General features: G+C 46.1%; 1 protein-coding gene across 2 annotated transcripts in view; it reads right to left on the bottom strand.

Annotated features, from left to right (window-relative positions):
• Nucleotides 1-18,569, bottom strand: part of mbtps2 (membrane-bound transcription factor peptidase, site 2) — a 52,409-nt gene extending 33,840 nt beyond the window's left edge. The window contains exons 1-3 of one of the 2 annotated variants that reach the window (XM_083657691.1): nucleotides 18,329-18,569; nucleotides 8,891-9,039; nucleotides 3,466-3,604 (exon numbers count right to left, since the gene is read on the bottom strand). In XM_083657691.1, the coding sequence (XP_083513817.1) occupies nucleotides 3,466-3,604; nucleotides 8,891-9,039; nucleotides 18,329-18,403 (363 nt within the window). In that variant the 5' untranslated portion in view covers nucleotides 18,404-18,569. The remainder of the gene's footprint in view (nucleotides 1-3,465; nucleotides 3,605-8,890; nucleotides 9,040-18,328) is intronic. The other variant, XM_083657692.1, reaches the window with a different exon arrangement.
• Between the last annotated feature and the right edge of the window lie 7,577 nt (nucleotides 18,570-26,146).

The following is a 26,146-nucleotide window of genomic DNA, read 5'->3' as shown; positions in this document are numbered from 1 at the left end:
TCTACTGCCGGCTGTGTGGTGCCAACATTTTCTGCTGCTTCAGGTTGGCCTCTTGGTTGTAAATGTTGTGTTAAGAGGCTCACATTAATATGTCTATTTGGCAACGAATCAATGTCAATGAATAACATCTGAACAAGGCCAAATGCAAAAAAAGTCACCCTGAATAATTGGGCCATTTTTTACGCAGAGCCCTCATTCGTTTCTAACCCGGGTGGGAACCTTTTCATGCAGAGACCCATGTGCACTAGAGGTGGGCTACCTGACCCAAGCCTGTCGGGCCGGGTTCGGACAAAAAGATTGAAGTGACGTTCGGGCCAGGCTCGATTACGTTGTTCAGTCACTGTAATGTGTTGTTTTAGGTTTCAAATCTTGCTGTATCAGTGCCTGAGTTTATTTACTACGTTCCTGACAGCACCTGAAGGCATCGCTGACAGTGACGCGCCACTTTCTCAGTGTCAATCTAGCTAGCAGGAAATTCACTCTAGCTAGCAGGAAATGGAGACTAAACACGTGAAAGAAAACTTGGCATCAGGAAAACTATGGAAAACACTGTAGGGAAGTCAGAAGTATGGACAAAATTCCATTTAGCTGTCAATGCAGAGGAGGATGGCGTTGGATTTGTGTGAGTGTGTGTTTCTGAGCGTCTGATGCGATGCTTTATGCTGCATATAGCCTATCCCTGTTTGGACTTTTAGCTGCACCCGCCATGGTCTTTCTGTCTCTGTTGCGATAGTTTTTTCATATGATTAGTTGCCAGAAAAGGAGCACCCAACACCAGCGTCTTTCGGAAAAGTTAAAATAATTTCAGCGCTGGGAGTCGGGCGCACAAAAACACCAGAGCGCTGTGAAAATAGACGCTGGACGCAGCGCACTTTCTCTAGACGCCCGTGTGCGCTCGCATACGCTCTCCTCCCATTGGAAACAATTGAAAATAGACTCCGGAGCTGATGAAAAGACGCTAGTTGGACACAGGCCCTTACTTTGCAAGTGCATTCATTGCAGTCAGCGGTGCCAATTGAACTGCCTCATTTAGGGCTAATGTACACCGCCTCCGGAACAGATGCGGTATGGATCCGGTACGGCTGCGAACAGACCCACACTCGTGTAATCTGTCTGACGGATGCGGGAATAGGGATGTCGACGGTTAACCGTTAACCGCCGAGAACGTCTTTGGTCGGTTAAGCATGTCGGTTAAACGGTCAATTTCCATGTTAGTGAAGTGAAGTGAGCGCACTGACTGCCCCGCCCCTCTGCTGCTCCTGTGAGCACACAGCTCAGATGTGCTTGGTGACCATTTCAGAATGATTAACACACCCAGCGAAACAATCAGCTCATACATGTTCTATAGTTTTGTTAACTCCGTGTGTGCTGTTGTCATTACTTTTCCTTCACTGTCTCATTCGGTCTAACTCTCTCCCTCCCTCTCTGCAGTGCATGTTCATCAGGCACACGCATGCATACGCTCGCACTCAGAAACCATAGTTTTTACCGTGTTACAAAACTGCAGACATGAAGCGGTCGAAGTCTTTACTGTCCAACACATGGCAGTTCGGATAAATTGTTTCACAACAAGAGACTGCGTGCGGAGTGCGGACTCATTTTTATAATGTTGTGGAGCCCTGCAAGACACAGAGAGCACAGCCCTCGTCGCGTGTGAAGAGAGAGGGAGAACGGGTGAGACAGAAGCAAACTATTTTTTGCAGATCTCAAAAGCAGTGGAATTAGTGAGACTATTGCTAAAAGAGAAGATACTGTAGTGATGCGCCCTGCAGCCTGGGCTGTCGTCCCCTCAAACAGTACTTCAGGGCGGCTGCGTGTCAATTGACGTGTCCTTAATATGCAAAGCGTGCAGCTCTAAGCAGTATAGCCTATCGGAGGAATGTTTTTGTTTAGATGGCTGGAGGATTCAACTTGTCTTTTCGTTTTGTTAATGTGTTTTCTTCTGCTTGTAGATGTAAAAATAAACGCTTTCTAATGAAAAAAAAATCAAGCATTTGTTGTGTTATGGTTTAATGGGGCACAGACAGTAAAATAGCGCATTTTAATCTTCTCGGTTAACCGACACTTGTCGGCTAATGAGGGTCGGTTGTCGGTCAATAAAAATTATGATTTTCGACATCCCTATGCGGGATCTGACAAAACAGGTGCGTAATTTTTCCGTACCGCATGTATTGCCCATCTATGAACATGGGCGAGTCGATCCGGCAGTTTTACCAGATCCGCAATGCAGCCATAACACATCTGGTCTGGTGTACATTGCCTATTAGTGTATCCAATGTGGCATCTATTAATTTCCTAAAGCCTTGTAAGTGTGCCTTATTGGTGCCAAATTTATTGTCTAATCACTGTGACTGAATGTCTGCTCCGCACCGGTAAAATTGGCGTAGAGAAAATAAAGAAATTGGACTGCATTCGAGGTCGGACAGAATCAGCTGAATGCCTGCCGGGCTCGGCTATTACTGTGTCGGGCTCGGTCGGGTTCGGACAGAAAAGAGAATGTGTTTGATTTATTTTATCCCTTGGCACCATACTTATTTGTACAAAAAGGTCACTACCATCCAAAGAAATACAAACACACATAATCATAATAGAGGCACATTCACATAAATGGGGTTAGTTTCACCTGGGCACATCGCTATCAGGTTAACCTAAAATAAAGCATCCTTCATCTATTTTACCGTATTCAACCAAAGGCTCTGGTTCTGGTTGTGAAAAAGTGCCAAATGTGGGAGTGCCAAAAACTGCAGTTCCTCGAATAGCCACTTGAGGCTGGCTCCAAAAGGAGAAATAAACATGTTTACAGCCTGGTACAAAAAAAACAGTTTTGGTCTCTAATTTCCCCATTAATGAACTATACTACTCGTTTATACAGTATCTGGCTGCAAAAAGAAGTAATATGAGTTTATGTTCTCAATCGCTAGTTCAAGTCTTCTCCAATAGAGACATTGCATGAAATAGGCCACGCCCATCACGGGGGAAATCGCTCCGTTCGCTCCCATAGACCAGCGTAATTTTCCTTGAATTAAACATAGCTAAAAGATGTTGTGTGGTGGGCAGTTAAAGCTTTTTTGTAGTCCTGAGCAAAACAAGGAAGCCATTGAGAATTGACGAGAAGAAAAATGTGGATCTACCGGTAGCTGTCAAGGAAGTAAGTTGGAGTGTTCATCCTCCGTATATAACGATCTTTTTGTGCAACACGCAACCATGCACGCGACATAGGAGACCGCCAGGATTGGAGGGGGGGGGGGGGGTTTGGGCGTGGTTTCTGAATGATGTCGTGCTCCGCAGCGTCTCTATAGAGCATGATGATGCTCATCAAAACAGGAGTTCACAAACCAATGGATGACGTCCCACTCACTTACAGCACGTCCATCTTTTTTTACACTCTGTGCATTCAACTCCTCCTTCCACTGGAGTGTATTACTTCTAAAGAGAGTGAGGTGTGGTCCAGAGTGTAGTACCTACCACCACCTGCAGGGCCTGCTGGCCGACCATGCGGGGGTTGTCTGTGGTCATCTGAGCCAGCGTCTGCTGCAGTGTCCGTACCAGCAGCACCACCGAGCCCACCATGGACACCACCCCAAACACCAGACCACTGCTGAACCTGAGGAGGCAAACACCAGACCACTGCTGAACCTGGGAAGGTCGCCATGAGTAATATCACAGAGATAATATCACATTTTACCTCTTTTAAAAGCAGTCTTAAAACCTTCCTTCTTTTCTCAGACCTTTGGTAGTGTAGTTTGTGTGTGCTTTTGTGTGGTTCTGCTGTAGTGAATGAATGAATCTGAATGAATTTATTTATTTATTTTCGTGTCTAGTCATTTGCATGACCCATCCCTCATTATTATTATTATTATTATTATTATTATTGCATGTTTTTTTAGCAGGGGCTTCCTATCTGGAGGAAACCCCAGGGGAGCACGGAGACAACATGCAAACTCCACACAGAACGGCCCCTTTTGACAAACCCACCTGGGCAGTAGGCACTGAGGACATGGGGGTGGGGACACACCCTCAGTGCCCACAGTGTCCCAGGCGGGACTCGAACCCAGGACCTTCTTGCTGTGAGGCAACAGCGCTACTACCACTGCGTCCCCTGTAGTGTGTGTCAGTGTATGTGTATTGCAATTCCTTATCGGTTTGTTGTCACTATTTTAGTCTTGTGAAGCATGTTGAGCTTACCTATGTATGCAATGTGCTATACAAATAAAATTGACTGATCACATACGAATGTATGAACCTATAAACCAGATTAGATAGATTTCTAAATGAAACACAACAAAACATTTATGCAAATGCATGAAAAAACAAGGAGCACAGGAGGAAGCCACACAAGGCAACGGGTTAGAGATGCACTGATCCACTTTTTTTCAGTTCCGATCCGATTCCGATATCTGAATTTGGATATCTGTCGATACCGATACTGATCCGATACGAGAGCTCTTAGCAACTCTCCCAAGGAGCTGCAGCCTCCACGTTTACACAGTAGCTGGCTCCTACTGTGACATCATTTAGTATTTTGGTTTGGTAATCAATTATCTCATAGAAATATTCAATTAAACAATTAATAAAGGTCATTAGATATTTACAAAACAATTGATCCACTCAAAATTATAACATTGCAACAAATAAGTGACAATTAAACGCCGCTGCCACTTTACCACATTTGGTAAAGTGGGAAACCCCCAAAATATGTATGAAACTAAAATATATCCAAAACTAAGAAAGATATGTTGCTGAGTAAGCTAAGCGCTAATGTTACTACTCACTTCTACTAACTATTAGCACTGTTTCATGTTATGTTACGGTGGGTTTATGGTCCAGTGCAGGCTATGAATGGAGTCTGGATCGGAATGTGGATCAGCGACGACAGTCCGATATCCGATATGTGAATTACATCATATCGGCACCCGATACCGATATCCCTACAACGGGTGCTGGGTGATTCCACACAAATAAAATAGTAAAATATTAAAGGACACCTCCTACCCTCTGGATACCCATTGGCCAACCAAAAATCCTCCATGTGTCCCCAGTAGATTATTCACTCCATGAAGACTTTAGCATAAACTCAAGTAGGCAGTTAATATAATCTCAAGTAGGCAATATAATCTCAAGTAGGCAGTTAATATACGGTAAATTAGCACTACCTCCCCCTACCTCTCCGATCTCCTCCCCCGCCACGCCCCCACTCGCAGCCTCAGGTCTGGAGACACAAACTGCTTGAGGATCCCCAGGACCAAGCTCCGGACCTGGGGCGACAGGGCCTTCTCAGTCGCTGCACCCTCCCTCTGGAACACTCTCCCCATCCACATCCGTCAAGCAAACACCCTACCATCTTTCAAACAGGCCCTCAAAACCCACCTCTTCACACTCGCCTTCACCTGCTAACCCCATCTCTTATTTCTTATTATTTCTTACATTATTACAAATGTATAAATGATTTTACTCTGTGTGTAAAGCGACTTTGAGTACTTAGAAAAGCGCTATATAAATTGAATGTATTATTATTATTATTACTAATGGGGATACAAATGGGATAAAAAATTGGGGGGGGGGGGGCTGGGGGGAAATATATATATATATATATATATATATATATATACCGGTATATATATATATACGGTAATCTCAAAAGTGAGAAAATGTGAACTTGTGGCAACTCTAAAGCTAAATAATATGGAATAAATGGCATGCAAGTCTGAGTTCTGTGTAAGATATCAGTAAAAGTTATAGTCAATTTGATACAAAAATAACACTGTTTTATGGGGAATGAAACATCACTTTGCAGTAGATGAATATGTGATTAGTCAGCTGAAGTAGTTCCAAGAATGAACCTGGCTACATCAGCTATTTAATGTATGAATCTACAGCCCATATAATAAAAACCAATTACAACCTTTTTTTTTTTATTACTTAACGGTCAGACAATGATGGTCACCTATTATGCTAATCTGGGTTAGCATGGAGGACCGAAGCAAACGATCAACTGGGGGACACAGGGTTGATTTTAGCGTCCATGTTCTCATGACTTAATGGATAGGTTGAATAACAGTCCCGCCCAAAATTGCCGTATTTCTTTAAGAATTGGAGAGAGAGAGTTTAAGAGTAAGAAATAAAGAAGGTCCGCACACTGAGCTCCCGTTTACCTTTTAATTAGCCATCCACAAGACAGTGACATTTCAAGCTAATGCTCTTCCTCAGACATAAGGTCAGTCTTATGTCTGAGGAAGAGCATTAGCCTGAAACGTCACTGTTTCAGACATAAGTCTGACCTTATGTCTGAGGAAGAGCATTAGGTCATAAGGTCACATAAGGTTAGTCTTATGTCTGAGGAAGAGCATTAGGTCATAAGGTCACATAAGGTCAGTCTTATGTCTGAGGAAGAGCATTAGCCTGAAACGTCACTGTTTCAGACATAAGTCTGACCTTATGTCTGAGGAAGAGCATTAGGTCATAAGGTCACATAAGGTCAGTCTTATGTCTGAGGAAGAGCATTAGCCTGAAACGTCACTGTTTCAGACATAAGTCTGACCTTATGTCTGAGGAAGAGCATTAGGTCATAAGGTCACTAGGGCTGGGTTCAAAAAATCGATTCTCCGATTTAATTTAATCGATTTTTATTTTAATCCTCGATTAGCGATTCATATGTCCAGAGATCGTTTTTTTATTTTTATTTTTTAATAAACAGGCTAAAATATTATGCTGTGTGTGGTAGTTGAAATATAGTTTCAAGTTGACGTTTATTTATGTTTGTAGTTGAAACAAAAACATAAATACTGTAGGCTACATGAATGGAAATGTTTGATCATTAATATCTACTTTTAGAAATTATATAGGCTGAAATCAAATCACTGTGCCTAATTGTGAAAGTGTCTTTATTGACAGATGAAAAGGCTGTTATTTACCCTTTGTCACCACCTGGTGAGTAAATATATGTGTAACTAAAACCAATAAAATTGACAACAGGTCTGAAACTTTTTTTCCCCATGTATCTACTTGGCTGGTTGGGAACCCCTGTGTTACATAACTGGACAGTCATGTAATTCAGGGTACAGCTCAAAAAACACGTTTTGGTATCACTAACCAAATCAATATTGAAATTGATCGAATCGGAATCGAATCGAAATTAATCGATTCGCAACCTTGTGAATCGGAATCGAATCGATTCTTGAAATTTTAACCAATACCCAGCTCTAAAGGTCAGATAAGGTTAGTCTTATGTCCTATGACCTGCTTTATCTTGTTGGATGTGCACGACTGCCTCTTCTACTAGAGAGTAGGGCTGTCACTTTTTCCCAAAATAAAATTCGAACTTTAATTGCCCGAAATTCGTTTGAATATATTCAAAGTTTTTTGGTTAATTAAAAAAAAAAAATCTTTTTTTTTTTTTTTTTTTTTCCAGTCCAGCAGCCTGTTGCACCAGCTGAACGTAAGTTCTGCCTTAAGTTAGGGTGTAAAGTCCACACTAACTGCTACGTTCAAACTAGTTAGTTTGACACTAAAGTTGTGTCTTTGTTTGGTTGCACCACGGAGACGTAAGGTACATCTTAACAAGTAGACCCTAAAGTCCATACTAACCAAAATAGTGTCGCAGACAATGACGTGTACAGTATCTGTGACCAATCAGTGAAAAGCACGGTGGAAACGGTGTTTATTTACGGTTGTTTAAGTACGTGGAGTGAAAACAGGACATGTTGCCCACCGCAAATTAGTGCTTTCATATTTCATCAACACTAATCAAATGAGAACGTTATTGAGTAACGTTCGTTTAGGTTCATATTACTGTTAACGTTTATCTGTGAGCTCTTCATCAGTATTGTAGGCTATACCACCATCCTGCCTCACTAAATTGTTGCGGTTATTTTAATTTGTATGCAGTGCTGCAGCTTGTGGGAAACAAAAGCGTGAGTCATAAATATCAAAGGGTGTAATTTATCACGGAGAGCGCGTTGCGGACGCAAAACAACGATGCGCCACGGTGCCAAGTTGCAATCCGTGCCAACTGCTATTTTACGGAGGACTTTACACCTAGTAAGATGTAGGTGTAAATTTTAAGTTCTAACTTATGCCTACGTTGTAACTATTTCACTTGGTGCAACCCAAATATTTTTAGTAGTGCGTAAACTCGGACTTAGTGAGACTTTACGTTCAAACTAGCTTACGTTTCAACTTACGCACAGCTGGTGCAACCCACTGCAGGCCACCGGGCATCAGCCCGACGTGTTAGCTTGGACGCTCACAGTCACAACACTGCCTCACAAACTTGGCTGCATCCAACTCGAGACAACTTTTCAGACCCTGGAGACAATCTTTCTCAGAAGAGACTAACGCGACAAATCTGGAGACTTTTTCTGACATGGGATTAACATTACCAACAAGCAGCAGTTGGTTAATTTTGGTTCATAAAAAAAAAAAAAAAAAATCGAACAGTCAATTTACATATCGAACACGAACCCCTCCCCCACATTCGAAGTTGCATTCGAATTTCGAATGAAAAGTGACAGCCCTACTAGAGAGAGAGTTTAAGGCATTCAACACCCGGGGTGTGTTCGATCTCCAAAACGGTGTGCACCCTTGTGCTATGGTTTACGGGTTGAACATCATGTTTCTTCTAAACGGTGTGCAACAGGCTTTGAGGTACGTTGTCTCTGTTTGGTGGGTGCGTCAGAGGTGTTACCGAATCAGCAGTGACGTGTATATAAACCCTGCCGTTTAAAGAGGCAGTGTGGACAATGGATCCTCAGATAGGTGCAACACTTGCATCACACAACAGGGTGTTCAAAGCACCGCCATTTCCATTTAAATAAACGTTTTGCTACATGTTGTCTGGGCTGAACCCAACCCAGCTCAGATGATTAGAGAGTAACCCTAGTTTGCGTCTCACCACAGGTAGAGGGCGTGTGGGTTGATGCGGGCACAGTAGGCAAACAGCCGGTTGAACATTGTGGTCTGCCATCTCAGGTGGAAAGGGGACAACATCAGCCCCCGGGACGCCAACCATGACTCGTAGGTGTTTCGGTACTTCACAGACGACTGCGAGACAGAGATGGGCGTTAAAGGGAATATCCAACCTCAGATACACTGTTAAGACATCATTAATAATCTGTGATGTTCAATGCATTCCAGAACAGTTATTTTTTTACAGAGTTATCTATTTTTTTGATGGACCTACTTTCCTTCAACCTGCCTCATCTACTACTTTTGTCATATTCAGCTGTGGGTTTTATGTGTAGGTAGAGAGAGCATAACGGAGCAGTAAGCAAGACATGTTCCAGTCGAGAAAAACTGGTACATCTCCTCCATACAGGGCAGACATAAAACCACTCAGCAATCCTCCTATTTTGGGATGAAAAAGGTGACTGTCACTAGCTGTGTTTCCATTACCCTCAGAAATGCACAAAATCTAAATATCGCAATAAAAATCGGGTAATGGAAACACGTAAATTTCGAAAAACCTCCCAAATATCGCAAAAAGTTTTTGCGCTCTCATGAGGTGGTTTTTCAGACGTGTCGATATAGCAGTATATCGCAAAAGCGTAATGGAAACACATTTTCCGCATTTGCACGTTATGTGACCCATACATACGTGACGTAGGGGAGGGGACTGTACTGTCGACCAACTTGCATCTATCCATCCAGCCGCAAGGGGTCAGTTGAACCTAATACGGAAATCATGGAAACCAATTTATACTAAGACTGGTGGGTCTGTGTCTGTAACATGGTGTCATTCATTCACCAAATAAAATAAAATAAAACAATTACAAAAACGGTTTTACTGACTCATATATCCATTATTACACATTTAAATGCTGTTTATGAGGGGCGATTTATGTTATGTGGGCGCATGGGATTGTGGGTAAATATTTTGGTCAGGCAGCCTAATATTTTGGTCACTGCCACCATCTACTGGATGAAAATGGAACATGGATCGATGATTTGTTTTTTTCTATGTTTTGTCCGTGTCAGGGTCGTCGTCGGAAGACATGTGGACCTATTCGCGGGTAGTTGATGAAGCTGGGGTGTTGTGGAACTTGATGGTTGGGGCTGCACTGTTCGAGGTTTTGGGAACGGTTGCAGAGATTGCGATGGTATGATTGGTATGATTGGTATGACCCTTGATGAGAATTTATCAATCACTGGCCAAGGCCTGCAGGAGCAGGCCCTTATAGACTCGAATATGACATCACCTGTGTTATGACATCACATGTGTTATGACATCACCAGCGAGGCCATCGGAAGGCATGATTGAGACACTTGGTGGAGACACAGGTGGGTCACAGGTGGATCGTGACATCATCAGTGATCGATGACATCATAGTAGGAATGGTGACGTCATCCTAACAGTACCCTCCCCTCAACGGGCGTCACCCGGCGCCCGATCAGCCGCAAGGAAATCCCGAATGAGCGCAGCGTCAAGGATGAACCGGCGGGGAACCCAACTGCGTTCCTCGGGGCCGTACCCCTCCCAATCCACCAGGTATTCAAACCCACGACCCCTGCGTCGCCTGTCCAACAGCCGCCGGACCGTGTAGGCAGGGTGGTCGTTGATTAACCGAGGTGGCGGGGGGGCCGCCGCAGGAGGGCACAAGGGACTAGAGTGGACCGGCTTGACCCGGGATACGTGGAAAGTATGGTTGATGCGACGGAGAGAAGCGGGTAGAACCAAGCGGACAGCCGCAGGGTTCACAACCCGCTCAACAACAAAGGGCCCGATAAAACGGGGCGCAAGCTTCCTTGACTCAACCTTCAAGGGAACGTTCCGAGACGAGAGCCACACTCTCTGACCCGCTGCATAGGCAGGGGCCGGTGTGCGGCGGCGGTTAGCCTGGACTTGCGTCTTGGCAGAGGAACGTAATAGCGATGCGCGAGCCCTCTTCCACATGCGACGGCAACGGCGCAAATGTGTCTGCATGGAAGGCACCGCAACCTCCTCCTCCTGGGAGGGGAACAAGGGCGGCTGAAAACCGAAGCAGCATTCAAAGGGAGACATGCCGGAAGAGGCGTTGGGGTGCGTGTTGTGGGCGTACTCAACCCACGGCAACTGGGCACTCCAGTGGGAGGGGTCAGCAGCTGTGGTGCAACGCAGCATGGTCTCCAACTCCTGGTTGACCCTCTCGGCTTGGCCATTAGTCTGCGGGTGATAACCCGACGAGAGGCTGACAGTCGTGCCAAGAGCCGTACAGAAGGCCTTCCAAACCTGAGAAATGAACTGGGGCCCCCGATCGGACACAATGTCAGACGGAATGCCATGTGCCCGGTACACGTGTAAAACCAAGAGGTCCGCCGTCTCCTTGGAGGACGGGAGCTTAGGAAGTGGAATAAAATGAGCCCACTTAGAGAATCGGTCAATGACGGTCAAGATGACGGTGTTCCCATCGGATGGGGGGAGTCCGGTTATAAAGTCCATGGCCATATGAGACCAAGGGCGACGAGGTATAGGAAGGGGGCGGAGAAGGCCTGACGAGGGTTTAGTCGAAGTCTTGTTTCGGGCACAGACCGGGCAAGCCGCGACGAACTCCCTAGTATCCCCCTCCATGGCGGGCCACCAGAAACGCCTGCGGATGAAGGCAAGGGTCCGTCTAACCCCGGGGTGACAAGTAAGCCGCGTCGAGTGGCCCCACAGAAGAACCTCAGAACGGGCGGAGTCAGGAACGAATAGACGTCCCGGCGGGACTCCCTTTTGGTCAGGCTGTCCCTGTTGGGCTAGACGGACACGCGATTCAATCTCCCACGTTACCGCGGCTACAAAACAGGCCGCAGGCAACACGGGTTCGGGCTCAGCCCGTATGTCAGCAGAGAATTGGCGGGACAGGGCGTCTGGCTTGACGTTCTTAGAACCCGGTCGGTAAGTTAGGGTGAAGTTGAACCTCCCGAAAAACAGGGTCCACCTGGCCTGCCGAGAATTCAATCTCTTAGCGGCCTGGATGTAGGCCAGGTTCTTGTGGTCCGTCCACACGACGAACGGGAGCTTGGAACCCTCCAGCCAATGGCGCCACTCCTCAAGAGCTGACTTGACTGCCAGCAGCTCACGATCGCCGACGTTATAATTGGCTTCAGCGGGTGAAAGCTTACACGAGAAAAAGGCGCAAGGATGGACCTTATGATCCCCAGGGGAGCGTTGAGAGAGAACAGCCCAAATTCCAGTCTCTGAGGCATCAACCTCAACGATGAACTGCAGTTCTGGGTCAGGTTGGGAGAGCACGGGAGCTGTAGAGAAACGGCGTTTGAGCTCGCTAAAAGCAGTCTTGGCCAGGGGGGTCCACCGAAACGGAGTAGAGGTGGAGGTGAGGGCGGTAAGAGGGGAAGCCACACTGCCGTAGTTGCGGACAAATCGTCGATAAAAATTGGCAAACCCAAGGAACCGTTGAAGCTGTTTCAAGGTAGAGGGTTCAGGCCAATCCGCCACAGCCGCGACCTTGGCGGGATCCATGCGTAACTCACCTTCGGCAATCACATATCCGAGGAAGGACACAGTGGAAGCATGAAATTCACACTTCTCAGCCTTGACGAAGAGGCTGTTCTCCAACAGCCGTTGGAGCACTAGGCGGACATGTTGTTGATGGTCGTCAAAATCCTGAGAGAAGATGAGGATGTCATCCAAGTAGACAAAAACGAAGAGGCCGATCATATCCCTCAGAATGTCATTTATGAGAGCCTGGAAGACGGCGGGGGCGTTAGTAAGCCCGAAAGGCATAACCAGGTACTCAAAATGGCCAAGGGAAGTGTTGAAGGCCGTCTTCCACTCGTCCCCCTCCCTAATGCGGACAAGGTGGTAGGCATTCCTTAGATCAAGTTTGGAGAATATCTTGGAGCCATGAAGGGGTGGGAAGGCAGAGCTAATGAGTGGCAGGGGATATGTGTTCTTCACCGTGATGTCGTTCAGCCCTCGGAAATCGATACATGGTCTGAGGGTCCCATCCTTCTTCCCCACAAAGAAAAACCCAGCGGCCATCGGGGACGACGAGGGCCTAATGATGCCCGCCGCCAAGGAATCACGGATGTAGGTCCTCATGGACTCCTGCTCAGGGCGGGAGAGGTTGTATAGCCGGCTCCGGGGAAAGGTTGCCCCGGCCTTAAGGTCAACAGGGCAATCAAACGGCCGGTGGGGAGGGAGGGACAGCGTATGCTCCTTCCCGAACACCGGGGCCAAATCATGGTAAACCATGGGAACGGACGACAGATCCGGGGGAGCCGCAGCAGACACCGGTGCAGGGGAGGCCGGAGAGAGCACGGCGACCAGGCAATTGGCATGGCAATAGGGGCTCCACGAGACCACCTTGCCCTTGCCTGGGGACCATTGGAGGAAGGGTTTGTGCAGGTTTAACCAGGGGCGGCCGAGGACCACGGGAGTGTTAGGACAGTCCGTCACGTGGAAGTGAATTGTCTCCCGATGGTTCCCAGAAAAGCGAAGGTCGACTGGCATGGTTCTTTCAGTAATCTGGGCGAAGCGCTGGCCCCCGAGGGTTATGGCCTCAAGGGCGGGGGAAAGTGGGGCGGTCCCCACGCCCAGTCGAGTAACAATACCGCGGTCCAAGAAGCACCCCTCCGCCCCCGAGTCGACGAAGGCTGGGAGGGCAAGTGGCCGGCCCCGCCACGAGAGGGTGCAATCAAACGACGATACGGGCAGAGGGGCGCAGTCGGTCTGGCTCAGTAGCATCTGCCCAACGGCTACTGAGCCTAGTCTTTTGGTGTCCTGCGTCCTCTCAAGCGGATGGGGCAGTCCTCGACCACATGGTCCGGGAAACCACAATAACGGCAGAGGTTGTCGCGGATACGGCGTTGTCTTTCCTCAGGGGAGAGGGGGTCTCTGCCCGATCGAGAGGGGGGGGCAGCGGCAAGGGCCGCGGTGGCGGAGGGGGCGGGGTGAGGGATGGCGTCTGCGGGGCGGTTGGGCGTCTCTTGGCCCGGCCGAGCTCCCCCGGCCGTGATCATGGACCTGAGCCTTTCGACCTCGGCCCAAACTTGGCCCAAACTCATAACCCCAGCCTGTCCCAAATCGACCTTCAGCCCCACGTGGGCACTCTGCCCAAAGGGGTTGTTTAGCCCCTCCACAGCTCTCACCAACCCGGGACTCTCTGGCCCTGGAAACTGAGGTGGAGCGCTGGCTCGCCACAGGGAGATTTGGTCCGCAATAGCGATGGCCAAATCTATCGCCCCGTCCAAGGGGAGTGACCCACCCCGGAGAGCCATCTCCCTCCCAACCTCACTGTTCAACCCATTTTGAAAAGCCGTGGTCAGGGCGCTATCATTCCAACCTGACTCCACTGCCAAGCTACGAAACTGGCTGACAAACTCACGGACTGAAAGTCCTCCCTGACGGAGCCTCGTAAGGCGCTGACCGGCCTGCTGGCCTTGCATCGGGAGATCATAAACTCTCCGGAGTTCGCCAGAGCAAGCAGCAAAAGATGAGGCAAGTGGGGAGCCTTGCTCGAAGAGGGCATTGAACAACCTGAGCGGAGGACCCTCCAACAGGTTGGCCAGGAACGCTATCTTCGCCCCCTCTGCGGCATATCGTATAGGCTGAGCGCTAAGCGCCAACTGGCACTGGGTTAGGAACTGACGGCAAGAATTGGGGTCCCCAGAGTACTTGGTGGGCGAGGGAATGTGGGGTTCAGGCATGGGCGCAGCAGGGCGCGTGGGCGCCCTGGAAACTCTTCGGAGGTCCTCCTCCGCCATGCCTTCGGCCCGCAGAAAACCGGCGAGCCTCCCCTGGAAATCGTCTCCATACTCAGCAGCATCTAGCAGGGGGGACTGCGGAATGACGCCCTGGGGGCGTAGGCCGTCGAGACGGGCCACCTGGCCAGCCAGGAGGGCGTGCCGATCTTCGGCCTTCGTCTGGCCGTCGAGCACGTCCCGAAGGACGTGCGCGTAGAGCGCCTGCCCCCGTTGTATTTCAGAAACGGCAGAAATCAGCGCTGTCAGGGAGGTGTCGCCTGGTGGACCACCTGACGTGGCCGGCGGGGAAACTGGGGTCTCGGGAGCCTCCTCCTTGACTGGCGGAAGTGTGTCCGCTGGATCCGCTTTAGAGTGATTGGGGGCCTCCTCCTTGATTGGGGTGAGAAATTTGCCCGCTAGATCCATTTCTGAGTGATTGATACTGTCTGGGAAGTGTTTCTGGCCCACTTTGACGAGGTGAAGAATGACAGGTGACTGAGGTTGGGGGTGATGGTTGGCTAGCCCGGCTGGTGTCTTGTGGACCCCTTGCGTGAGATCCCAAGCACTTTATCTATTACATACATAAGCGCCTTGAGCAGCTGGTTGTTGCTGGTGTGATTCATACTGTCAGGATCGGAGTTAGACGTGTGGATCTATTCGCGGGTAGTTGACGACCACGGGAAACTTGGTAGGTCTGGAGAAGCTGGGGTGTTGTGGAACTTGGTAGCTTGATAGCTGGGGGCTGCACTGTTCGAGGTTTTGGGAACGGTTGCAGAGAGATTGCAGAAGTTGCTGGTTGCAGATTATGCAGATTGCAGACGTTGCAGAGATTGGTATGATCCTAGTTTAGATTATGAATCACTGGCCAGAGCCTGCCGGAACAGGCCTTTATAGATCCGAGCATGACACCACCTGTGCTATGACATCATACCGTTTGTGACATCATCAGAGACATGACATCACCTGTGCTATGACATCACTAGCGAAAGGCATGAAAGACACTTATGAACCATGACATCATCAGTGATCGATGACATCATAGTCGGGGTGACGACGTCAAAGTAGGAATGATGACGTCATCCTAACAGTCCGAGCTGCCTTCGTCTTCTGTTTAAAATAGTCACGGCAGCAGCAACCGAAATCACAGTGCCAACACCAAGGAGGTTACGCAGTAGGCTCTGGAGTCCATCTTCCTTAAAGTGGAGTCTCGCTAGAAGAGATTTTACGAGACGGGACTTCAAACTCAACTTCAATAGAAACGCCTGCAAGTCGCAATTGTACTTTTTCAAATTTGTAGAAATATTGCAATTATTTTGCGAAAAACTGTAATGGAAAGTTTGGAAACAGTTAGAGTCGGTGACTAGTTTGCATCTGTTGTCTGTCTTAACTTGTGTTAGTGTGGTTTTCCGGATCTCATCTTTTTTTGCTGTCTCAATTTTATTCCTGCAGATTTCCTGCTGTCCCACTCAACAACCATAAACCCTTTACACTTACTAGGCATCTCGTGCGCTGGGCACCCTGCTGCGTGGCCTCGCCTGCCCTATTGGCATGCGCAGCGCACAATTGCCAACTTTGCATCATGATGACATCACTCACTGATGACATCACAACAATGCCACAATTGCTCAAGTGACATCACAATGCTAGCTTATGACATCATCAGTGCTTATGACATCATCAGTGATGTCATATGATTTTGCTCTTATGACATCACTATGACATCATCAGTGCCTATGACATCATCAGTGATTCTACAAGTCTATAATGGTGTTTATCTTGGAAATCTGACTGGGAGTCGTACTGCTGTCTCGCTAGCGGAAGCTGGCTATGTAGTGAAAATGGCTCCGTCATCTGAGTCAGGGGAGCCAGACAGACCACCTACTTGTAAACTATGGACTATTTCAGAACGAACAGACCCCGGTAGGAGAGACAACACTCGTGGCAACAAGGTGTGTACTCTTCATTTGAGATAAGTGCATGTTATGAAGCCTCCGGACCGCCAAGTGTGCAGGATTTCTTGGATAAAGGAAAGTCTTTTATAGTTGTGCGTCGCGGCTACCCTCTGTCTTTAGATAAAGGAGACTCCTGCCTGCTGCAGCAGGAGAAGAGAGGAGATTACTACTGTATGCGCACGGACAAAGTGGAGATTTTCCAACACTCCAGCGACGAGAAACCTGCACGGAGTAACGTAGGCTATGAAACTTTTATAGCCTGTTACTTTTATTAAAAGCTCCAAACGTTTTCTCGTCAGGATTCTGTGTCTCTCATTTCCGTGTGACAGTCCATATGTCTGGCATAAATTCACGCTTTAGGCTACCGGTATGAATGACAGACAGACAGTATGAATTTATTCTTACAGACACACATACATGGAAGCCAATCAGAATAAATGTGGGTGCTAGCATCCAGGGTGTTTAAACAGGGCAGGCGCTGTATACCACGGCTTTGATGCTCTTTTTAACTATTTTCTTCGTAAATTTGTTGTGATGTCGGCTGATTACATTACCGTACGTGATCCAGCTTAGTTTAGAACGATCTAAGCAAAAACTGAAGCTTTGTGGATGGCAGGACTCAAAGTAGGCTATGACAAAAGTAGACGCTTATCACCCTACCTATGAGCTTTAAAACTAGATTTAGCTTTGATTTCACAATAATCTTTACACTGAATGAAAGCCAAGGCTACTCAAATCTTGCGAAACCCCAAAACAGCCCAACTCAATACCGGTATTTTCTAATAAAATCACTTGACAGCAGGTCACATTTTGTCTAATCTAATTAATCTATCTTTTAATTTAGTTTTGTCAACATGCTCTTCTGGGAGACAGTCCACTTCTCATGTTCAAAAATCTTTAACCTTGTGCCACTCTTGCCATTAGGGAGCTAAAAGGTTAATAATCTTAACCGCTAACAAATGAAATGGTTTTTGCGCTAAATGTGCCATTACAAACATGCAATCTACAGCTTAAAACAAACTGCCCAACTAATCTTTTACAGTCATAAGAAAAGACATGTCACAAAATTGTGTCTGACCCTGACCCGTCGGAAGACGCTACACTAGAGTTCCTGCAGCAACCAAACTTTGTCTTTTAAAAGAATAACCGCTCACTTTTTGGAGCAACTAGGCTTCCGATATAATATAATAAGTTGCCCCATGCGACCCTACCTGTGACTTCAAAGTGCAGAAATAAGGTGAGTTTAATGCCCGAAACAGATTCCCTAAGGAATTTTGTCTGTGTTTAGAAGAGCTGCTTGAGGGTATAAGGTCAATGCGTCGCACAGCTGTTCAATTTAGCATATCGGTGCATGCTCTGGTCGCATGTAAACACCAGATCGTATTAGCTAAATCACGATTGAGGAAATCTAAACGCAGCTAGCGTTAGGCCAATGACAAATCTATGCTTTCCTGAATACATAGCTAACGCTAGTGGTTATGCACCGTTTAACAAATTACACTTACACTAGATACAAATCGAGCAAACTAACCCTGTGCATATAGCGTTACCACAACTGGCTCGCTAGCTTTAGCCACTGTGGCTAACAACAGCACGAGCCATTCAGTCGTTTAACCACAGAAACAAACAGTGCTTATCTCCTAAACTAGACAGCTCATTTGACACTAGTTCCAAACGGGGCTCATTTGTCACCACACATGCGAAAATAATCTTACCTTGAGGAGTGTGTCTGTGAGATAGACAGCACACCAGGCTGCCATCACACACACCACTAGCGGAACGGGGATCATGTTAGCTAGCTAGCGTTAGATCTAAACCCACAACAGGAGGCAAAGCAAACGTTATCTCCATCGCCCCGTTTAGCCCATAGCTAGCCACATCTAACACATATTCAGCGTTAAAGTTACATCAAATATTGAATGTTTATATTAAATGTAATGGGGAGAGAGCAGGAGAGAGGCTTTCTTGGGCTGCTGTATGTGAGAAAACGGGCAGAAAGCGTAGCTGCGTTCTATGAGCAAATATAAGAAGTTCCGGTGAGATTTTTCAAAAAATTTCAAAGTAAAAGAACGATTCTGCACAATTATAGAGCAGACAGGGGCGAATGAAAAATGATTATTTTCCACATTAAACTAATAAACTAAGCATTTAAATAAAGCTATACAATACAAACGATGTTTTCTGTATGACAATAACTGTTTCAATAACATTGAGAACTTTCTTCTCAGTATCTTAATAGATAAAAGCTGTTCGAGTGCATAGCCTTTACAAATTGGACACTGGACAGGTTTGTGTTCAGAGTGGGAGTTTGCCAAACATATGCACACACTCGGGTAGACCTCCTCTATGACATCCCACTCTCAGCTAAGGCCATTAGGAGTAAAAACAAATATGGCGGCCCATCAAACCCACCCAAACACACTACAGTGACATTTCTGGACAGCTTTTGAACAGTGGACACCCCCGTGTCCAAGATGTCGCCACAAACCATATGTGCACGCGCTCAGGGAGACCTCCTCTATGACATTCCACCCTCCCCTAAGGCCATTAGGAGTAAAAACAAATATGGCGGCCCATCAAACCCCATCAAACACACTACGGTGACATTTCTGGACAGCTTTTGAACAGTGGACACCCCCGTGTCCAAGATGTCGCCACAAACCATATGTGCACGCGCTCAGGGAGACCTCCTCTATGACATCCCACCCTCCGCTAAGGCCATTAGGAGTAAAAACAAATATGGCGGCCCATCAAACCCCATCAAACACACTACGGTGACATTTCTGGACAGCTTTTGAACAGTGGACACCCCCGTGTCCAAGATGTCGCCACAAACCATATGTGCACGCGCTCAGGGAGACCTCCTCTATGACATCCCACCCTCCGCTAAGGCCATTAGGAGTAAAAAAAAAAATGGCGGCATTAAAGCCTGGCGGGATAAGAAGGTTGGAAGAATTATAGAGAGACAATTATCCTCTCTCTCACCAATATGGGTAACATAGACTTCCCTCCTTGTCAGTTTTTCAGATTGGATGGATCATTTTCAGATTGGATGTTCATCATTCAAAATAAATGGTGAGAACCGGTCCACAAAACTTAACAACTGGGTGTGATTTTTTTTATGTTACCCTAACCTTGACTGAACTGTTTTACTCATGCAACTTGTTTATCTTTTAAACTTTTAACTGTTTTGCTTGACTGGCCTAAGCCCTTAAACTCAAATGTTTTTACTTTACATTTCCCCTTAAGTGTCTTCATAGTTGTTTAACTAAATAAATAAATATGTTCAATTGTGTACAACACTGTCATGTCCAGATTGTGTCTGCTGGTTGCAGCTCCAGTGACTATTTCACTCAAGCTACTTAAAAGTTAATCAAGACTTTATTCTTACACATAAGAACCTAAATCATAATTCCTCTCACCACGGCTCTGACAATGGCTCTGAAGACGGACCTGATGTCACCCATGTTGCTGTAAGTATAGTGTACATTTTATGTTTATTAAGGTTTTGTCTTAAGAACCAACAATGTTGCATCTTGGTAAATTTGGTCACGTGCAGATTTGTAGACTATGTGCTGGTATTTATTTTGTGTAGATGAAAAACAAAGTAGCCTATAAGCCTTTTCTTGTGTGAATGTGTGCGATGAAGTGAAACTGCTTAATTTGAAAATTTGTTGATCATTGTTCTCACAAAACAACTTGATGGTTAATGATAATAATGATAATATTTCTGATCAGAATTTGCTTTTTATTTTCTCCCTATTACAGAGCCTGGATGCTGACTGTGGTGATTCTATACCCAGATATCCAACATCCCCACTCATATTTGAGGATGAACTTTCCACAGAGAGTGAACTTCACTTCAATGATCTACCTAATTGTAGCCCCGCATCAGAGTCACAAAATACCGGTAACTTCGTTCCTGATGACAGTGTTGGCATCGGTGTGTTAGAACCAAGGCAGTCTTTTACGGACTCTGACTCTGAATCCATTATTGGCAGTGGAGAACAACTTCCCCTTGTATATGACAGTCCTGATGAGTCAGTAAATGAGGAATCACATTTGGGAGAAGTCGGTCATGAAAAGTTTGCTCTGGGAAATGAAGACCCACTTTACACTGGTTCACGACTAACCCAAGCTCAGAATTTTTTACTTATACTTTCATTTGTTTTGAGACACAGACTCACAGGCATGGCCCTCTCTGATCTTCTAGATTTGATTAATATTCACTGTCCAGAAAACACACTGTCAACCTCAAAGCATCTGTTCTTAAAAGAGCTTAAGCCAGTACAAGGTCACCTACAATGTCACATATACTGTCCAAACTGTGAGTATTACATCGGTGACCAGGAAAGTGAAGGGCAATGTGTTGTATGCAACACAACGTGGGATAAAAAGAGCTCACTGAAGAATGGAAACTTCTTCATATACTTGCCAATCCAAACACAGTTAGAACATCTTCTTCAAAGGGAAGATATTGCACATTGTCTCAAGCCAGGAGATGGCACGTGTAATTCTGAAATGTATGATGATGTATGCAGTGGTAAAATGTACCATAATCTGAACAAAAATGGAGGCCCGCTTGATTGTCCTCATGGATACTCCTTAACACTCAACTGTGACGGAGTGCCTGTTTTCAAATCATCGCTGTATGGTATTTGACCATTACAAGGGATTGTAAATGAGCTTCCTTACCCTGTGCGGAAAGAAAATGTTTTACTTTTTGGCTTGTGGTTTGGCAATAAAACGCCAAATGTTAATACATTTTTAAAGCCATTCACTCTAGAGTGTCAGAAGTTGTCGACTGTGGGCTTTAAGTTAAAAAGAAACAGCATTTTGGAACAATGTCGAGTTGTGGCAGCTGTTATGATGTGTGATTCAGTAGCCAGGCCCATACTTCAAAACATGACCCAGTTTAATGGTCTATATGGGTGCAGCCTCTGTTTACATCCTGGTGAACAAGTTCAAAAGGGTAATGGTACTGTTAGGGCATACCCATACAAAGACGTTCCAAAAAGGGACCATGCTTCAACCATAAATGATGCAAGGGAGGCTCTGTGTACCACAAAATCTGTGAGGGGTGTTAAAGGGCCCACATTTCCACACTTTGACATTGTATCTGGCATGCCTCCTGACCATATGCATAATATACATCTTGGTGTGGTTAGGCAAATGGCAAGCATGTGGCTGGACAGTGAAAACCATGAGAAGCCATATTACTTGGGACTAGAGTGACTGAGCTTGATGAACAACTCTTACTAATTAAGCCTCCCTGCAATGTGACAAGAGTCCCCCGATCTCTTCAGCAAAGGAGGTTTTGGAAGGCTAGTGAATGGCAGAACTGGTTACTGTTTTATAGTATCTTTGTGCTAAAAGGAATTCTGCCCCAGGCCTTTTACCAGCACTGGTTAGTCCTTGTCACATTTATGTTCTTACTGTGCAAGGATGTTATTACAACAGAGGACTTAAAAAGATGTGAAAAACTCGTAGTAGATTTTGTCAAACAATTCGAAACACTGTATGGAAAGCAAAATGTGTCATTTAATGTACATTTATGTCTCCATTTGCCAGAATCTGTAAAGAATTGGGGACCTTTGTGGGCTCATTCTGGGTGCACGGTGGCTCAGTGGTAGAGCTGTCGCCTCACAGTCAGAAGGTCCTGAGTTCGATTCTCGCCTGGGACACTGTGGGCGCTGTGGTTGTGTTCCCCCCCATATCTTCAGTGCCTACTGCCCAGGTGGGGTATCTTGTCGTAAGGGCCTTTCTCTCTGTGTGGAGTTTGCATGTTCTCCCCGTGCTCCCCCAGGGGGTTCCTCCGTATATAACCCCCCCACTAAAAACATGCAGAAGATCAGATCGTCATCGTCATCCGACCAGTGACGACAACACCCGAAGTTGGTCCCCGGGCGCTGTACGAGAAAGCGACCACTGCTCCTGGCCTGCCCCCCGGAGGAAAGGACATGCCTGGATGGGTTAAATGCAGAGGACACTTTTCACCGGCCACCGTCAGCATGAGTGTGTTGTGGCCGCATGCATGTGTTGTGGTGTTCGTGTGACAATAAAAGACTTGTAAAAGGCTTGTCCCGTTACGAGTTTTTTTTTATATATTTGAGTCATTTAATGGAGAAATACTAAAAATGTTTCATGGCACTCAATGTGTTCCTTTACAGATAATGAAAGAATTCACATATCGGCAAGTATTGCCTCTTTTGAGGAATGATGCACTGAGAAATGCTGTGCCTGAATGCATCCAACTGTATAAAAACTTAACTGGTCAAAAAAGACTGAAGCAGTTTGAAAGAGTAGGCGATCAGGTTATTACCCTTGGTTTGCATTATTCACGAAAACTTAGTAGTGAAGAGACACTGGTCATGAGCAACTTCCAGTCACCGCGGATACAGTTGTGAAAATATTCAGTAGACTTCTAGTCAGCGGAGAACTGTATTACTCACAGGAGTTCACAAGAGTAGTGAAAAGGAACAGCTTCACTGTTTTGTTGCTGAATGGACACATAATCACTGTATACTATTACGTTGTAGTAGAGCAACATGGTAACAGGAAATGCTTTGCTCTTGGAAGAGAGTATGATATATCACACAGTACATTGATTAATGTTGAAAATGTAGTTGGTCTGAAAAGGGTTTTGCGGGGCAGGAAACAGATATTTGATGTGACAATGTTCAAAAGAAAATGTATGCTAATTGATCTGCCACAATATGCAAGCCTCTATGCATGCATACCTCCAAGATCCAGTGTGGAGGATTGAACAGTGTAGGGCAAAGTAAATGTCTATTGGAAAAACTAATAGCATAATAGTATCCTATTGACACTAATAAGGCGGCCCACAGCACACATTTGCTTGAGTGACATCACTGATGACATCACAATTGCTGAAGTGACATCTCTGACTTCAGCCAGAGAAACTGAGCGTGCAAAGCTAAAATACACCCCAAAAAAGTGCACCCATGACACATCCTCTCTAGTCTCCACGCACAGATTTCTAGTACTAGAAGGGGTTAGGGTTAGGCTCGCCCGCAGAGCGTGCTTGCCCGCTGTGCGGATTCGCATTCACATCACTGATGACATCTCTCACTGATGACATCGCAATTGCTCAAGGTGACATCACTCAGCGCACAATTGCTCAACTTTGCATGTCATAGACATTGTGACATCAGTGAAACAATTGTTTTTTTTCCTCATTCCTGGTTAATCCTTGTCACATTCATGTTCTTACTATGCAAGGATATTATAACAGTTAAAAATATATGAAAAACTGATTGTATATTTTGTCAAACAATTTTAAACACTATGGAAAAAATGTCATTGTACAATTTGTCTTTTTATTTGCCAGAATCTGTAAAGAATTACAGACCTTTGTGGGCACATTGAGGATATACCTAATGGCCTTAGCGGAGGGTGGGATGTCATAGAGGAGGTCTCCCTGAGCGCGTGCACATATGGTTTGTGGCGACATCTTGGACACGGGGGTGTCCACTGTTCAAAAGCTGTCCAGAAATGTCACCGTAGTGTGTTTGATGGGGTTTGATGGGCCGCCATATTTGTTTTTACTCCTAATGGCCTTAGCGGAGGGTGGGATGTCATAGAGGAGGTCTCCCTGAGCGCGTGCACATATGGTTTGTGGCGACATCTTGGACACGGGGGTGTCCACTGTTCAAAAGCTGTCCAGAAATGTCACCGTAGTGTGTTTGATGGGGTTTGATGGGCCGCCATATTTGTTTTTACTCCTAATGGCCTTAGCGGAGGGTGGGATGTCATAGAGGAGGTCTCCCTGAGCGTGTGCACATATGGTTTGTGGCGACATCTTGGACACGGGGGTGTCCACTGTTCAAAAGCTGTCCAGAAATGTCACCGTAGTGTGTTTGATGGGGTTTGATGGGCCGCCATATTTGTTTTTACTCCTAATAGCCTTAGCGGAGGGTGGGATGTCATAGAGGAGGTCTCCCTGAGCGCGTGCACATATGGTGTGTGGCGACATCTTGGACACGGGGGTGTCCACTGTGTCAAAAGCTGTCCAGAAATGTCACCGTAGTGTGTTTGATGGGGTTTGATGGGCCGCCATATTTTTTTTTACTCCTAATGGCCTTAGCGGAGGGTGGGATGTCATAGAGGAGGTCTCCCTGAGCGCGTGCACATATGGTTTGTGGCGACATCTTGGACACGGGGGTGTCCACTGTTCAAAAGCTGTCCAGAAATGTCACCGTAGTGTGTTTGATGGGGTTTGATGGGCCGCCATATTTGTTTTTACTCCTAATGGCCTTAGCGGAGGGTGGGATGTCATAGAGGAGGTCTCCCTGAGCGCGTGCACATATGGTTTGTGGCGACATCTTGGACACGGGGGTGTCCACTGTTCAAAAGCTGTCCAGAAATGTCACCGTAGTGTGTTTGATGGGGTTTGATGGGCCGCCATATTTGTTTTTACTCCTAATGGCCTTAGCGGAGGGTGGAATGTCATAGAGGAGGTCTCCCTGAGCGCGTGCATATATGGTTTGTGGCGACATCTTGGACACGGGGGTGTCCACTGTTCAAAAGCTGTCCAGAAATGTCACCGTAGTGTGTTTGATGGGGTTTGATGGGCCGCCATATTTGTTTTTACTCCTAATGGCCTTAGCGGAGGGTGGGATGTCATAGAGGAGGTCTCCCTGAGCGCATGCACATATGGTTTGTGGCGACATCTTGGACACGGGGGTGTCCACTGTGTCAAAAGCTGTCCAGAAATGTCACCGTAGTGTGTTTGATGGGGTTTACAGGGCCGCCATATTTGTTTTTACTCCTAATGGCCTTAGCGGAGGGTGGGATGTCATAGAGGAGGTCTCCCTGAGCGCGTGCACATATGGTTTGTGGCGACATCTTGGACACGGGGGTGTCCACGGTGTCAAAAGCTGTCCAGAAATGTCACCGTAGTGTGTTTGATGGGGTTTGATGGGCCGCCATATTTGTCAGCATTGCGACTTACTTCCGGGTTGCTGATCCAATCAGAGACGGTTCAGGCCAGAGCGATCACATATGCCTTCGGGTACTGTCGGAAAGCTCGCAAATGTCTTGGTGCAAGGAGGGATTCCAAAACTAAATTCAAATCAAAGAATGCAAAGTTGGTACCTTTTTATGTATTTATTTATGTATTTATTTATGTATTTATTTATTTATATATTGGGGGGGTTGTAGAGACAGGATCAGACAGAAAGAGAGGTGATGTTGCAGAGATCTGGCATCTATATATATATATATATATATATATATATATATATATATATATATATAAAAGGGAGCAAGTGGGCAATGTTTCTCTGTCTGTTTCAATTTTTGGCCCACTGATGATGTCATAGGCATTGTGACATCACTGATTATGTCATAGGCATTGTGACATCATCAGTTATGTCATAAGAGCATGTGATGTCATCAGTGATGGAAGTCGTGCAATAGCAATGTCTATGACATCATCAGTGATGTGACATCATCAGTGATGTCATCAGTTATTGACCAAAACCATCTTATGACATCACTGATGATGTCAT

The sequence above is a fragment of the Poromitra crassiceps genome (assembly GCF_964638095.1).
Source record: "Poromitra crassiceps genome assembly, chromosome: 2".
NCBI classification, from domain to species: domain Eukaryota; kingdom Metazoa; phylum Chordata; class Actinopteri; order Beryciformes; family Melamphaidae; genus Poromitra; species Poromitra crassiceps.
This window is presented reverse-complemented; position numbering and strand designations above follow the sequence as displayed.